The sequence below is a fragment of the Sceloporus occidentalis genome, unplaced genomic scaffold (genome assembly GCF_023333645.1).
Source record: "Sceloporus occidentalis isolate IW3139 unplaced genomic scaffold, rSceOcc1.0.p SCAF_21, whole genome shotgun sequence".
NCBI lineage: Eukaryota > Metazoa > Chordata > Lepidosauria > Squamata > Phrynosomatidae > Sceloporus > Sceloporus occidentalis.
Window position 1 is genome coordinate 5,191,530 of NW_028317001.1, and position 17,804 is coordinate 5,209,333.

Consider the following 17,804-nt stretch of genomic DNA (forward strand, 5'->3'; position numbering starts at 1 on the left):
TTGGGCAATGGGAAGTCAGTCCGAACGCAACCATGGGGTTTAATGTTATTGCGTGATTGACTACCACACGCAATTTCAGGCAATGGGAAGTCACTCCGAACGCAATCATGGTGTTTCACGTTATTGTGTGATAGACCACCACACGCAATTTTGGGCAATGGGAAGTCAGTCTGAACGCAATCATGGGGTTTCACGTTATTGCGTGAGAGGTGATCACACGCAATTTCGGGCAATGGCAAGCTATTTTCAGGCAATGGGAAGTCAGTTCGAATGCAATTCGAATTCACATAAATTCGCTGAATTAGCAAATTCACATGAATGCGTTCTGGCCCCACTTTCTTTTCATTCGAAATTAAGAGAAATGCCTCCCGTGTGATAAACTCCAACAATATCAACAACAAATGTGTAATATTATTACATATTGGGCAAGTTCCAGAGGATCTTCTTGGGGTAGCCATAAGCTGGAAAAGACTTAAAGGTACACAGTAACAACAACAACAACAACAGTTTGTGAAGTCAAAGGCTTTCACAGCTGGCATCCATAGTTTTATCGCGGGGGGTTTTCAGGCTCTGTGGCCGTGTTCTGGAAGAGTTTATTCCTGACATACAATAGACTGTAACACACATACACACACACAAATAAATATATAAATTGTGTGTGTGTGTGTATGGCTGGCCTCTTCAGAGAAAGCTGGCATGGGAATTGTGTGTGTGTGTGTGTGTGTGTGTGTGTGTGTGTGTGTATATATATATATATATATATATATATATATATATATCTGTGTGACCCTTGGCTGAGAGAAAGTGATTCATATGTTAATAGTTATAATAAAATATAAAATATTTATAATGAATATAAAACAGTTAAAATATAAAAGTTATAATAAAATATAAAATAGTTAAAATGTAAAAGTTATAATAAAATGATTAAAATAAAATATGATAGTTAAAATATACTGTAAAATAGTTACAACAAAATATAATAAAATAGTTAAAATAAAATATAAAAGAGTTAAAGTGTAAAATAGTTAAAATAAAAAATAATAAAATAGCTAAATTAAAATATAAAATAGTTAAAATAAAAATATAATAAAATAGTTACAACAAAATATAAAATAGTTAAAATAGCTATAACATATAATAACATAGTTAAAATAAAATATGATAAAATAGTTAAAATATAAGATGATATAATAGTTAAAATATAAAATACTTATATAATAAAGTACAATAAAATATTTAAAATGTAAAATATTTTTATAAGTGGGAAGAATAATAATCAAATGCTCTGCTGCTGAGAACTAGGCCTCGAAGCCTGCCTAGGAGTTGGCCTTCTTCTCCCTTTCCCTCAGAGATTGTGGCCTAGGCCCGACTCCTCGGCGGTCGCCATGGCAACCGCTCCTCACTCGAGGCCTGGTCTGGGGCCTAGTCGTGGGCCTGGTCCCTCCTTCTCCCTCGCAGCCGCAGCAGGCTCTTCCTTCCTTCCTTCCTTCCTCCTCCCAAGAGTCGGCCCTCGGAGCCAGCAGCCGGGCTGCCCCGCTGCTTCTTCCCCGCTTGTTTACCTCCTCCGGCCCAGAGGGAGAGATGGAGGCCAGGCCGAGGCCTACCAAGCCCGCCTCGCCATGAAGCTCCGGCCGCGCTATGAAAGGTAGGAAGGAAGGAAGGAGAAGACCCCACAGACCCAGACCCTAGCCCTTTGGAAGATACATATACATACATACATACATATACAGTATACATGTCTATATATATACATATATATATATATATATATATATATACACACACACACACAGTATATGTGTGTGTGTGTGTGTGTGTGTGTATGTGTGTGTGTGGGCTGGGTGGTTTAAAGCAGGTTTTGGTTTTAAATCAAATGATTTAAAGACAACCATTCCTGGTTTCAATGTTACACACACATAGATACAGATACATACAATACATACATTCAATAATCTGACATATATATATATATATACACACACACACACATACATGTACACATGTACATACAACAGCCAGACTTTAAAACACACAGATACAGATACATATACAGACATACAATAGTCTGACTTTAAAATATATATGTCTGTATGTGTGTGTATATATATATATATATACACACACACACACACATATATATATATACAATGCATACATACAAGTCAGACTTTATATATATATATATATATATATATTAAAGCCTGACTGCTGTATGTTTGTATTATATGTATGTTTGTATATGTATGTGTGTATATACTGTATATTGTATGTGTGTGTGTGTGTATTAAAGCCTGACTATTGTATGTACTGTATATGTATATATGTGTGTGTATATATATGTATACATATATACACATACATATACATACAATACATACATACAACAGTCAGACTTTAATATACATATACAGACATACATACAGTAACCAAAATTTAATACACACACACACACATATACAGACACATTAGCCAGACTTTAAAATATAGTCAGACTGTAATACACACACACGTAGCCAGACTTTTGTATACACACACATATATACATATATATATATATACACATGCAAACACATATATGTAACAATAGCCAGACTGTAATGTATACATAAACACAGACACACACACACACACACACATACATATACTGACCTACATACTATAGCCAGACACTTATATATCTATCCACACACTCACACACACGAACATATGTATAGACGCACACACGCACACATATGTACAACAATAGCCAGACTGTAACATATACATTCACACATATACATATAACAGCAATAGCTAGAGACTTTACACTATATATATATATAAGTGTGCATGTTGTATGCCTTCAAGTCACTTCTGACTTACAATGCCCCTAAGATGAACATATCATGGGGTCTGCTTGGCAAGGTTTGTTCAGAGGGTGGTTGCCTTCTGCTTCCTCTGAGGCTGAGAGAATGTGACTTGCCCTAGAGCTGAGGAATCCGGTATCTACTGCCGGATGTACAATACATTTTCATTCCCGCCATCTTCTAAAGAGCTTGTGTCCTCTGTCGTCACCCATTTTTACCCCCACGACAGCCCTGTGAGGTGGGCAGTAATAGGTTCGTCTGGCAGACCGACCCTAAGTGGGCATTTGAGCCTCAGTCTCCTTACTCTTCTCTGCTCTCTACCTGAGAAGCCATTGAGTCCTGCAGTGTTTTGGGCCCCAGTGCCTCCCAGTCTAGCCAGTGATAGGAGTTGTGGGTATTATGGCCCATTAGTATTTGGAAGGCCCAAATTCCCTGCTCTAGTACCCTTTTCTGTGGCAATAGAGGGATCGCTGTGGCGCAAACAGCAGGTTCCCATCGGTCCTAGGATAAGCGACAGGAGGCTAAATCTTTATTTAATTGGCCTTTTAAATCTGGGAGTCAGTTTCTAGCATTTCATCCAAATGAATAGTTAAGATTCAAAGACTGCAACAAGGCAGTCCCTGGCGGGAACTCGAATGAGGGAATTAAAAGAATCCTCTGGGCGAAACATGCCATCTGCTGCTTCTTGCATGGTTTCGTAGGATGGCTTTAATAATAATAATAATAGATATTTGCTTGCGTTTAGAGCTTCTGTATTAACCCATGAGTTCTCTGTCCCACCGTTCGTGAATAAGCGTCCTATTTGAACCATCGCCACGCAACTTGTCAAGCCACCACCTGTCTCTAATCTCGACCTTTCGGAAAGCTGAACCATCCAGCGAAAGATCGTCTGTGCAAAGGACACACATTATTTATATACAGGTCATGTTTCTAGGGATCCTAAATGATCCTAAATGCATGGGCTCTTCAAGGATCTTGGGGCGAAGACTTTGGCAGGGACCTTGGAGGCGGCAAGTCAGACTGAACCAGAGGCCAAAATTCAATGTACAATGATCTTTCGAGAGAGAGAAAACTGGTTTCTAGACCCTTAGCATTTTTGTTGTCTTCCTCTTGACACGATCCAGCTTGTTGGTCTTGAATAAAGCCCAGACTTGGACACAGCATTCCAGTTGAGTGTTCACAAAGCAAAACAAGAATGGTATTATTGAGTCCCTCGATCGAGGGACTTTACCTCTGTTGATGAAGTCTAGAATTGCAAGAACATATTAAGTCAAATCTGCAAATGCGGAGGGCCAACTGTACTATACTTTCCTACTCTTTCATGACTCGCTCTGCCTAATGGTAGGTCTTAGAAGCTGTCTCACGCACATTAATGCTCTTTCTAAGTATGCTCTGTTCCTTTTAGGGATCTTCACCCCAAAACCCAGGAATTTGGAGCAAGCCACCATCAACCCGATACCATGCAGCCCAACTCTAACAGTCGCCACAGCGTACCTGCAAACGGCGACAATACCGCTACCTCCCAGTGCGTTCACGCAGCGGCGTCGCCGGGAGAAGGTTCTTGCCAACGCGGAGGGGATGTTCACATCCAGCTGGGCACAGTTCTTGGAGAGGCTGGAGAAAATTTGGGCTCCAGGCACCATCCACGACCGGGGACTCAAAGTCATTCGCGCGCCCACTCCCACGGCGAAGCGAGGGGCAACCAAGACGGCGGCGCGGATTTGGAGGAGCAAAGCGGCAGCTCGCTCTCGGAGCTTCGCTATCTCCTCCAGTGGCTGTACAAGAGTCTCCCGTACCTCTTGATCCTGTCCATCAAACTTCTCATTCAGCACATAACCGGTAGAGTATAAGGTTTTACGGCGCTCTGGATGCCACTACATTTATTAGGATTAAGGGTGAAAGGGAAGAAGTCCTAGATGGCTTGACGGTGGGAAGCTAAACTGATCTATATGACCTGCACATTGTGCAAATTAAACAGGGTTCCATTTTGTATTAATTCATAGACTCTCAGGCCTGTTACAGACTGCCAAAATAAAGCTGCTTCGGGTCTCTTTGGAGGTATGCTATTTAAACGATGCATGGGTCCTAAGAGTCCGGAGGGCGCGCCAAAGCCACACTCCATTCCTAAGCACCGGAGTCCAGCTTTGGTGCAGCTTCCGGATTCTTAGGATGCATGCATCATTTAAACAGCATACCTCCAAAGAGACCCGAAGCAGCTTTATTTGGGCAGTCTGTAACAGGCCTCAGTGTTCCTTAGAGGCATATTTCTGGTTTCTGGCATTTCCTACAGGCATTCAAACCTATTCTCACCTTGCTTTTGCCATTTTATACAAGGGACACCATTTTGCTCTGCCATGGCGTATAATGTGATTTGAGCATCCATGGATTTTCGTATCCACATAGGGGTCCTGGAATCAAACTCCAGTGAATAGAAAGCACTTACTCTTAACCTTTTTATTGGGCTAGCCTAATAGAGTGTCCCTTGTTAGATGCCTTGTTTAATACCGAAACAAGACGCACGAGGAAAGTAGCCCTGTTTTAGGAGAGAATCACTTTCCGGGAAGCCTTCATGAAGTGTGATTCTTCACTAAAACCAGGCCCATGCTCTCCATGCATCTTGTTTTAGTGTTCGGTGACACTCACCCGATGTCCAAATTGCACACTAAAAGTAAAATGGAATATTGGCATGTAGGAAATAGGAAGAATTGAGAGTAAGGACAGAGTAAAGTGTGTTTTGCATCAGGAGCGGGGAACATGTAGACCATGGGCTTTTTAAAATCGGTGTGACCAAATTCCTCCCAAATGCATGCAAACACACAGTCAAAAAAAACCTCCACCCAGCTCAAAACTTCCATCTCAAATACCTCCTTTCCCGTCTTCAAAATAGTAACAGGACCTCTCTGATGAATTTGGACCTCACCAACCATGAGAATCCCAAACTCAAGCCTTTCAGGTGTTTCCGGCTAGGAAACAATCTCAATGTTCAAGGAATAAAAGCATGCGCTAGACCAGCGGTTCCCAAACTCTGGCCTTCCGGGTGTTTTGGAGTTCAGCTCAGCCATCTTGGCCAATAAGTCTAGGATTTGGGGAGCTGAAGTCCAAAACACCCGGAAGGCCAGAGTTTGGGAACCGCTGGTCTAGCGCATGCTTTTATTCCTTGAACATTGAGATTGTTTCCTAGCCGGTGACTTCTTCACAAAGTATAGTTGTATATATTACCCATGAGTATAGAGCAGCTGGTATATTTTTGTTACGTTGTGAACCTTTCTGCATGTGGTCCTCTTTAATTTTTCCCTCTATTTTATTTTTTAAATTCAGTTCGTTGAAATTATTTTGGGTTCTTTTTTCCTCTTTTGCTTTTATAATTGACCCCTGTTTTTCCCAATAGGCATTTCTCTGGCAGTTGGGCTGCTAACAACTTTTATGTATGCAAACAAAAGCATTGTAAATCAGGTTTTCCTAAGAGTAAGTATTGACCTCTCCAGTGAGGTTGTAAGTATATATATATATATCTCTTATTAAGAAGTTAAAAGCCTAAATATTGGACTTGTTAGGTTAAACTGCTACTGTCCAGATCTGTAAAGAGTACAAATCCCATCACCTCACCCATTGCCCATTCTGGGTGGAGGATGATAGAGGTTGTAATCCACTGGGGATACAGGCTGTGGGAGGTGTCTTTGATGAACAGCATGCTTAAAATATTGCTTTTTCAGTTTCTTCACCCCAAAACAGTGGCCATTATTTGGCCAGTGAAGATGCTTAATCCGGGTGGAGCCATTTCTGATGGCCTCCATCCACTTAGATCCCTCGCCCAAATATTTGGAGGTGATACCTCCCTTCTTGTGCCTGAATGGTACTATTTTGGGTCCAGAGGGCTTTGTTTGGTGAAGAGGGAAGAAGGGGATGCCCACCTCTGCATTGGCCCAAAGGAGGCATATGTCACCCGTGTATCTCACTAGCTATTACCATATAGGATTTTCCTCCTGCCCTTCTGCTTTTTATCCCTTTACGTGGCTTTCTTTTCTTCGCCTTACGTTTTATTGCTATGATTGGATTACAAGCCATACCTTTTCTGATTTGCTTATGAATAATGAGCTCCAATAGCCCATAACATTGCAACCGAAAACATGTTCCTTTCCTACATGGATTTTAGTATCGAAGGCACATGTATGAGAAGAGTTAGACAACTTTAAGATTTTCTTCAGGAACAAGACAACTCATTAAGCATCTTTAACAACTGAGGGAAGGTCTAGTAGTGTTTCTCCTAGATCCAAGGGCTTCTAACCAAAATTGGCAACTCTCACTCCCTTCTGTAACCTGAGTGCATCCTAAAAACCTGCTCTGAAGGCTGAGAAAACCATCTGGAGAAGGTTTTGGGGGCTGCAGCAGGAGACAGAGAAGGTCCCAGTTCCTCTGGCTCTGGATCCTCCAGTATTTGATGGACTCTGGACTTGGATCTGGGTGATTTTGGGGAGCCAAGGAGTGGTCTCAGGGCAAGCTGGAAGCTCAGTTTCCTCCAAACACGATGTTGCAACCAAGCATCCTCTTAGGCTTCACAACAATGGGCCCATGTGCCACTAGTCAAAGGTGCACATTTACATATTGCAAATGAAATCCCAAAGAGAAAGATAATGGTCGAATGTGGACTCACTTGCAACCTGTAGGTGCTTTTGGTAAGGCCTTATCCTTTGATAACCAAAGCTGCCAACTTCCTAATTATATGGAGTTGGGGGCCTTTTTGTGCTATGTGAATAGTGCAGGTCCTTTCAGACTATGTAGTTGTATTGCTCTGATTCCATTCCATTTGAATTGTCCTAGGCTACATCCTGGGATTTGTAGTTTGATGTGGCACTAAGAGAATACTAAATAACCAACTACAAATTCTGCGATTCCATAGGGTTTTGCCACGGCACTTAAAGCGGAATCAGTACTAGATTTGTGTAGGGTCCCCTGTGCCAATGTTCTGAAAAGTCCAAGGACTATATGAGCTCCGCATGTTATTGTACTTCCAGTTGGAAAATTCACATTGAAAGGGTAGTAGACTAGTGTATTGTCTGTGTAATAAGAACAGCTGAGCCACATTGGGCCAACAGTGTTAATTTTAAACTCCTTACCTTGCAGGAAAGGCGTTCCAGATTGCAATGTGCATGGTTGCTGGCGTTTCTAGTGGGATCGTCTCTCCTCATCTATTACGCATTCTACTCCCAATCCCTTCATTACAGGTGAGTTATTCTGCATGGGCTCATTGTCAGCTTGGCTAAATCACAGAGCTTAGAAACGTTCCTTTTCTGAAGGAGAACTCTCTGGGAATTTTAAGAACTGCAGTCCTAAAAGTGACTGGTCCAAGTTCATGGAGGACGGTAGGTTTGCCAAGGGGGTCTTAACTATCATAACTGAGCCAGTTAGTAGAGGACCAGTCCAAAAGAGTGGGGTGTCCCTCTCAACCTGCCAAACCACCCGATAGCTCCCTCTTCTGTGGGAGCTCTTTGGGTTTGTCTGCATTCAAAAAAAGCATGGGAAAGCCTTGAATCGGCGTTTCAAAGAATGGTGGCAGTGCTCTAATGTCAAAAAAACAAACACAAAACACTACCTTAAATGCTCGTTCCTGTTCCTCAGCCTGATCTTTTTAAGTCCCAGCGTGGATGTTACGAACGTCTGGGAGGTACTTTGGATGGTGGGCATCACAGACTTCATTCTGAAGTTCCTCTCCATGAGCTTGAAATGCATCGTTCTCCTGCTGCCTTCTTTTATCATGTCTTTTAAGTCCAAGGTAAGAGAATGTTGTTGTTTTGTTAGTTTACTAGAAACTAGTTTAGTGTTTTCTAGAAGTAACTGGTTACACTGCAAGTTGCTTACCTGAAGGCAGAACTACATTGTTTTGTGCACAGTCGGCTCTAGCAATCTCCAAGAAAGTATTCCTTTTTAGCAAATGAAAAAGCAGTGAATATTCAGTAGGGCACTTCTCGGGCTGAAATACATACACTTTCCTCCTCAATTTTACAAGGGCGGCTGTTAATAATGTTTTGTTGGTCGTCCCTGATGGCCTGGGATTTCCCATGTTACCAGTATAGGAAGCTTTATACCTATTTAGAATAGGATTCACTCACCCTTAAAGCTGTCAGTACCTAAGACAGCTGTGAGTACATAGATATAGCTTGACTGCAGAGCATTATCATCATGTCCAGTGTGTGATCCCCGATTGCCTGGGATCAGTCAAATGAAGCTGAAACTAGATAGAGCTGGGGAAGTGGTGAATGTCACAAACTGCCATAAAGAAATAGAGCATTAAGACGTTTTAGTTCAGTCCTAAGGCTCCTGGATCAGACCAAAGTCCCACTTAGTCCTAGAATTCTGTTGCCCAAAGTGCCCAAGTAGATGCCCAATGGCATGGACATGAGGGCAATAGCAGGACATGAGGACCATAGCACTTTCCTACTGTTGTTCCCCAAGGATTGGCACTTGGAGCCTCTGATCCTGGCACTATAGCTTATGACTGGGAGCCACTGATAACCTTCTCCTCTGTGCATTTCTGTTATCCCTGCTTAGACTATTTATGTTGGCCATTGTGACACAGTGTGGGTAACAATTCCAACATTTTGAATATGCGCTGTGTAAAAACGTTACATGCTGTACATGTCCTCCATTCCCTGCTATGCATCTTCACTATGTAACTGACAGAGAGAAAATTCCCTTTCTGCACACCGTGGCTTAACTTTCTAAACCTCTTGCACCCCATTTTCCTCGCTCGTGTTCACAAAATCCTTGAAGTGAAGAGGGGCCTGATACCTATCGCAATAATGAATGGCGATGCGCACTTGGCTAAAGTGGTCTTAAACCGTCGCTGGCCAAAAGTTAAGTTTTTCATGCTTTAAAAATAAATATGCAGCCGCTAAATGCATGTAGTAATTAGCCGCGGAAAGTATTTGACAAAGTAATGACAGTTCAACATTAATGCTGACTCTTCTATAACGCTTTGATGTATGATTGAAGGACGGCGGCCGTTTCATCTGGTTTAAACAATTTAGGTGAGAGGAGAAAGGTTTAATGACGGGATAAAATCTGCTTTGCTTTCAGGAGGGGGCAGCAGAGCAAAAATAAATCATTAAGTATTATCACAGTAGGAGCGAATAATGAAAATCTTGCCTGATCAGCAGATATCCACGTTATTGATCTGGTGAAGGAATGTCTGAAAGCACAGCCAGATGGAGATTCCTGGCACTGGGGCTGTATTATATATGCTAGACTGATACCTGAAAGGTGAGCCTCCGAGACTTGCCTGCAAAGAAGTTATTTCCAACAGTAAAAATTAGAGACGCCTGTTTGTTTCAGTCACATAAAACGTATGCTACTGGCCCAGTGTTGCATCTATGAGCTATGTAAAACTACTAATATTGTGCAGCTTGGTTATTCCAAGGGGTTTTTAATAATGTAAGTATTGCTAGGGCTTCCCTATGCTCCTCTCTCAAATGTTGCTTGAATTGTTTGGCTGTTTGAACACTGCCTTGTGCCAAAAACTTGGGGAATGGAGTATGTTGGCCAGCAGCTTTCTATCTTAATCATCTTTGGACATACTACCTTTTTGTGTACAATGGGTTTTCATTCTCTCCTATGAGGGGAGCATTCACATATTGTTTTCCCACATGCATTCTAAAAGAGGAAACGCCAAGGAGGACTAGGTCTTATATTGTTTCGAACTTGTAATTTGGATTTTAAACCCATTTTTGAGCCCTGGTGAAACATAAGGCCAGCAAACATCCTCACTCCCTCCAATTTTGTTCCTAAACATTCCCGCCCCACCCTTTTTCAAATCCTTCTGCAGGGTTACTGGTATATGCTCTTGGAGGAATTCTGCCAATACTACCGCACCATTGCCCCTATACCAGTTTGGTTCCGATACTTTGTTGGCTTCAGGGAGCTGGACAGTGCACTAGGATGGAGTCTTGGAGTCTTACTCGCTTTGCTGTATCTCATCCTCAAGGTAAGCAGTGATTCTTTGTCTATGGGGAAGAGGATTTGTAGGAATAGGTTAACTTCCCTGGGCTGTTAGTGACATGTGGGGATGCAAGTCCACCTCACATCTGCATATGTCTTCTTCCATCCTCCGCAGTGACCAAAGCCCCCCTCTCAGACTCATCATTCGGCCTCTGCAGCCGTTCCATGGCTAGTGGAGAACAAGTGGTGGATCAGAGCATATGGCTTTGTCCCTGTAACCAGATGCAGAAGGATCACATCATCCACTAAGACTTCCAGAGGACCCAGCGGGTGACAACTGCTCTGCGTCTGGCTACAGGAACATAGCCATATGCGTCTCTGATCCTCCAGCTCTCCATAAGCCACAAGACGGCTGTGCAGGAGGCTTGCAGGATCTAAATGGTGAAATTGGGAGCGGCGGTGAGAGAAGAGACACAGCATCGGTGAAGTTGAAGGCTTTCACGGCCAGAATCCAAATTTTTTGTGAGGTTTTTGGGCTATGTGACCTTGTTCTGGAAGAGTTTATTCCTGACACACAGTATACATATATACCCTACTCACTCCCACACCAGCATTCTCTGAATATGCCAGCTACAGATGCTGGCAAAACATCAGGAATAAACTCTTCCAGAACATGGCCACACAGCCCAAAAACCCCCCACCAAAAACCATAGACACAGTATAGTTCTGCAACTAATAAAACCTGATGCTTTCTAGGCCTATAAAATGAGGCCAGTGGTGTTTAATTAATGCTTAAGGACGCCTCAGAAATTCATTTGTATCCTGCTCTTTCCTCAGAACTGGGATTCAAATCTAGTGGCTTTAAAAATCAAGTACATGCTTCTGGGAGCTTGACCAAATGAACCCCCTTTTTTTAAATGTACAGATCCCATATTGTATACCACTTGTTTCCATTTTTCAGCTCCTGAGTTTTTTCGGACACTTGAAAAACTTCAGGCGGGTCTTGCGGATATTCTGCACGCGACCAGTGAGTATTTTTGTGCCCTCGATTAACAAAAACCAGATAAGGAGCTCTAGTTATTTCCCCACAGGAAAATCTTTCAGCTTCAAAACGAATGGCCAAGTTCATAAAGTCAAACAGAAGAACGGTTGATCTGTGCCAAAGCTGGGCAACTGCAGGGGCTGGCAGGGCAAGGTGCAGTTCCTCTCAAAAGGGAAGTGTTATCACATCACTTTCTGTTGCCATTTAGAGAGGAGGCGCATGGGAAAACGGATGTGTTGGGGTGTTGTACAAGGTTCTAAGGTGGGGTGGGGTGGGGATATAGTCACACATTAAGTGTCCAGGAGATGTTTAGGCCTTGTCTGACCCAACAAAAGGCAATTCCCTGCATTGCTCACTTTGAGCTGAAGATGTAAACCCTTCTGCAAACATGGCTGGACTAAGCACAACCTTCTAGATCAGTGATGGCGAACGTATGGCACTCAGAGCCCTCTCTGTGGGCACATATGCCATCGCCCCAGCAGAGTTTGTTACTAGAAAGCCAGAGGGACATGGCACTTTGCAATAAATGAGTGGGTTTTAAGTTGCAGGTTGGGCACTCGGCCTCTAAAAGGTTCACCATCACCGCTCCAGATATAGTGGCACTGCAACTTGGAGCAGCACTAGCCAGCAGAAACTGAATGATCAAGTGCCATAGCTCTCTAAATCAGGTTTCCCTGCCCTCTTTTGAACAGCTGCTATTGCTTGGGGAAAGTTCCAGCAGCCCTTTTCCTCTCCCTTTCCTCCCCAAATAAAAACGAGAGCTAATGTGACATAAAGACTAATCTGTAAACCAGCAAATCCACAGTTCAAATCTTACCTCTGTCACAAACATCCAGGGAAGTGACTGTATTTAATATGCTCTGCCTAAGGTTATGGAGGCATGTTGAATCCATGGGCAGCCAAGATCCAGCAGTACTCTTCCGTCACCTTCCCCTGGAATCCTTTTTAAGTTTCTAGACTCCTACATTTTGCCTCTTCTATCCATCTCCTCAAAAGTACCGTGGTTTCCTCAACTGTTAACTTTCCTTCTGTCCCTTTGCAGGGCTACGGAGTAGTAGCCAGCAAGCGGCAGTGTGCCGAAGTGGATGACATTTGCTCCATCTGCCAAGCTGAATTTCAGAAGCCTATTCTCCTCATCTGCCAGGTAACTCTCATCTGTCTTCGGCTAGTTCAGGTATAAAAGCTATGCGCAGAGCAGTAGCGCTACTACGGGCAAAGAACAGCAAGCCGAGCGCAGAATTAGCATGCTTTAGCATTTTTACGTAGGCAACGCCATGAACACTTCACTAGCACATGAAATATCTTCTATCTGCCTCTGTGCAACTCCTATTTCTTGAAGAGATTGGGAGATATTGGGAGATTGGCACAGTCAAATCATACAGACTTATTCTCAACTATCCTCCTATCATCGGCGTACAGCTGAATTTTTAGGATGCAAAAATTAGAGGGAGGTAGATAAAGGAAGGGAATTGCTGTCAGACAAGTGTTCAGATCAAGTTGGGATGCTCTCATAACCAAAGCGTTCTCATTTCAGCACGTGTTTTGCGAAGAATGCATTGCGCTGTGGTTCAACCGAGAGAAGACATGCCCGCTCTGTCGAACGGTGATCACCGACCACATCAATAAGTGGAAAGATGGGGCCACTTCAGCACACCTACAGGTCTATTAAAAAGAAAGGGATCATAATCCTGCCAGATACACATGCTTCGCAGTGTAAACTCATTTAAAAACTGGGCTTCACTGTTTTGTGAGGAAAGGATTACAAAGAGGGTCGATGACAGAAAGGGATAACTCCACTCACTCAGGGCTTTATGCAAAGCTAAAAACAGCTTTTTCTTGCACAGGCTCCCTTTTGTCTGCTTCCAAATGGTACTTACCCTTCAAATTGTGTGTAAACTTGGAAGATAGTTTCTTGAGCTTTAAATGGAGCCTCCTTGCAGTGTTGAGCCAAGTCTTAAAAGGACCTACTACTAAGGAACATGGCACCTTGGCCCCGAGTCCGATTCGTAACCCTAAGGGCCCATTCCCGCCACACAATTATAAAGCTCTGTTTTAAAAGCCAGATTTCCATCCTGTGATTTGCAATTTACAAAGGGGCATTTACAACGGTCAGACAGAGAGCACTAAATAGCAAATCCCAGGATTGAACCATGGCAGTTAAAGCATTATCCAGTTCTATACCTGTTGGTTTATAGTCAAGACTACCAACAGGATTGCAGCACTTGAAACGCCAAGAATCTGGTTTGTGCAACACATTGGGTCTTGTTGCAGGTGTCATTTTGCCAGAGCTTGGGAAAGTTACTTTTGACTACGCCTCCCAGAATACCCCTTTAAGTCAGCATGGCCATTCAGGGAGCTATAGTCCAAAAAAAGTAACTTCCGTCCCTCTAGAGGGAACACTACTTTTCCCCTACTCCTCCAGATGCCATCATTACATTAACTAGAAGACCTCACCGACCGAGAAAGAGACATGGAACGACCTTTGCTTTTCAGTTCCGTCGATCAGCATTTTCATGACGTACCCCCGGAAAAGCTTTTCTACTTTTGTAAGCCTGATTTTTTTAAGAAAGGAAAAATCTTGAGTACTATATTTTGTCATAACCGGCTAAATTTTACTAAAGAGTGAAAGATCTATTTTAGTGAACCTTTTATAAAAGAAAAAGAAAAACAGAACCTGTAGTATATATGAAACAATATATGGAATAAACATTTTAAACTGGTTGGTTTGGAGTTTCATTAATACCCTTTATGTTAAGCGCTGTGTACATTCACTGAAAAACAAGGGTTACGGTTAGGGGACAAAATCACACTCATTCACTTTGGCCAGGTATTCAAGCTATTTAAACAGTGAGAACGCATGGGAGATGCAGTTCTGCAAGGCCACAAGGTCCCCATCCCAGCATTTATTTAATAGGGATGCCCCACTTCCATTAATTTTGATACAACAATTCAATCAGCAAACCTAATTCAAAACCGAAAGCCTACTTCCAGTTTTAGGAACGCTTCACAGCTCCACCTGAACCAAAAACCAAACCACAGGTAGAGAGATCTTGTAGCACACCTTTGAGACCAACCGAAAGAAAGATGTTGACAGCATGAGCTTTTGTAGACTTCAGTCTACTTCCTCGGATGCATTAGACACTTACGTTATCTCTTAAAGAGGACAAACGGCAAACAAAACAACCACTATCCATACATTTGTTCAAAGTTGCATTTAATTGCTATTTACATCCATTTGTTTTCGAAATCAAGTATATTTTTCATTACAGTAAACAGTACAGAATGAAATGCAGGAAGGGTGTTGACCCTCAATACCATTCCTAGTAAGGCAGCTGTAGGATGTGATTCTTTACAGATGGTTTACACAGCCAGCTAGAACCCTGGCAGAAAGAGCGCTTTCTTTAAATCTGTACAGAGGAACCCCCTGCCAACTCTCCCACACAGATACACACACACAACACACACACACCCCAACCCCATATCCTTCCCCCAAAGGATCAGACACTTTGGCACAGAAATGTTAAATTTCTGAAGGTACTTGGCATGGTTAAAAACAGCTGCGACGAAACCTGCATCCTCAACTTGCCCTTCCTCCAAAGGTTTAGGACTTGATCCTCATCCCAAGATGTGTGTTAACTGGCACATAGACTACCAAGATGTATGCTTAACCTGCACATACACCTTGAGCTTACCAGTCTTCGCTCCAAGATAGCCCAATCTCCATTCCTACCAACAAGGCTTACAAGGGATTGGTTGCCCTTACTAAGTGGATGCTCGCAGATTGTCTTAGGTGGGTAACTGATGGGTTTCTCCCCTGCAGGTTAAACTACACTTTTATGTTAAGCATGTTATCACCACTGCTTTTAAAAAGCATTTTAGAAGCACAATCCCAATCCAGACTAACCAGAGCAAGGTTTAAAATTTGCTTCTCTCCCCCCATGTACTGGGTGTATTTGAAGAAAACAGCACCAGTGATGTTCAGGTTTCCCTCCCATTTTAAACCCCGGCACAAATGGGTCGATGGAAGGACCGGTTTAAGCCTCTACCCGCGCCAGTCCCAATGTGGATCAGGGTTAACAAAAGGGATCTTCCGCTAGCTGCACGCTTTAACCTAAGTTATCCAGACCAGTTAGGAGTAAGGAATGGCTTCTCGCACCCAGTCAAGAGTCCCCACGTAATGTTCCCTCCATCCCTGAGACATCAACGCTGGGCATAAGTCAACCTTACAGAGTAGATGTAATCCATGGCACAATGGGCAAGGAGGACAAACCTCTTAAACCCAAACGGCACACAGGAGGACAGGCCAGTTGAACTGCGTGAACAAAAGCCATCACCGACTCAAGAACCTTAACACCTGCAAAGGCATACAAATACCCACCTATGTTTCCTATGAAAAAGGAACCCAGAATTGCAAACCACATGAACATGCGCACAAACGTGAGCACCACCCAGATGCCAAGGTGGCGACGCCTGGCATACAGCTAGTCCACCAAAGAAGGTAATACTGTAAGCGCACGTTTACTAACTTCTCAACTGCATTACAACACAGGAGTTGCAAAAAGGAGTTAACAGTCCGTTCCAGTCTAAACAGCAGTCAGCTAACCAAGGTAGTTTGTCAGTGATACTCAAAATGGTTGCCCAGAGGTTTTGGACTTCAACTCCCAGAATCCCTCACTTTTGGCTCTGAGGCCTCCGGGAGTTGAAGTCCCAAACCCCTGGAGGACTCAAGTTTGGGGAATCACTGGGATAGATGACCCCATTCCAAGTCCCCACAGATTAATAAAATGTATCAACGGCCCTATAAAGACAGGCCAAAATAAAGCTGCTTCGAGTCACTTTGGAGGTATGGTGTTTACATGATGCATGTGTCCTAAGAGTCCAGAAGCTGCACCAAAGCTGTGCACCAGTCTTTAGGACTGGATCGTGGCTTTGGTGTGGCTTCCAGGCTCTTAGTACGCATGCATTATTTAAACAGCGTACCTCCGAAGTGACCCGAAGCAGCTTTATTTTGGGCTGTCTGTATTGGGTCAACTTTGGGGTCACATCTGCATCACGTTCTACAGCAGCAATGGGGAAACGGTGGCTCCGTTGCCTCCTGCTGGACTACGCCTCCCATCATCCAGGCCAGGGGCTGATAGGAGATGCAGGCCGACGTTTGGAGAGCCACGAATTGCCCACCTTGTCTACGGGGAATGGCCGAACGCCCATTTATTCCAACAGCTCCTCCTTATATAAATCCCATTGGTTTATAGAGCATCTCACAGGGCAGGAGGGCTCTTCCTTCCCTTTACCACAAAAGCGTGCTGCCGAATACAAGGCGCACAGCGTCCATTTCAATACCATCGGCCTAATGGGAACAAAACATGGTTCAAGTTCTCAAGATTTAATACTTAAAATACGTAGTTAGCCACAGCAGGTATTAATCCCCGTTATTATTATTATTCTTATCATCTTAATATAATGGTACAAAAATCTATAAAAAAATCAAAATTATAGCAAAAGTCCCGAGATTATAATTAAAAAAGCACAGCTCGTACAAAATAAATCTTAATCACTATAACCCTAATGAAAACTTTTTAAGACATTGTTTATGTTTAAAGAAAGCACTTAAGTTCTCCGATAGCCACTGCATTGCATATGCTAGCATTTTGTTTTCCTTCTTCTGAAGTTGTACAAGAGATATATAATACAATTCATCTCCCCCAGAAGTCGACACTAAGAAGCTATATATACAGGGGAGAAGGAGGGAGGAGAAAAAATATATATATATATCAAGGTTTGGATATCTTTGCTTTGTACAAATAAATACAGGGTTAACACATATTGCATAGTGTGTGCTTGCTGTCCCAAGTCGTGATTCCAACATTTTCACAGTTCAAAAAAGAAGAATGCGTGATGCAAAAATGAAAAGTGAAGTTGACTTCTACAGCGAAACGAACCAATAGGAAAAACAGACAAACAACACGCTGCCAGCCGTATCT

At 42.9% G+C, this 17,804-nt stretch overlaps 1 protein-coding gene across 1 annotated transcript; it reads left to right on the forward strand.

Moving 5' to 3' along the window:
* The first annotated feature begins 1,437 nt into the window (after positions 1–1,437).
* LOC149301471 (E3 ubiquitin-protein ligase RNFT1-like) lies at positions 1,438–14,543 on the forward strand. Its single transcript, XM_089483991.1, has 9 exons — positions 1,438–1,648; positions 4,255–4,688; positions 6,238–6,314; positions 7,971–8,071; positions 8,466–8,619; positions 10,669–10,827; positions 11,743–11,808; positions 12,866–12,967; positions 13,358–14,543. The coding sequence occupies exons 1-9, from the start codon at positions 1,623–1,625 to the stop codon at positions 13,490–13,492; spliced, it is 1,254 nt and encodes a 417-aa protein (XP_089340117.1). The 5' UTR covers positions 1,438–1,622; the 3' UTR covers positions 13,493–14,543.
* The last annotated feature ends 3,261 nt before the right edge of the window (positions 14,544–17,804 follow it).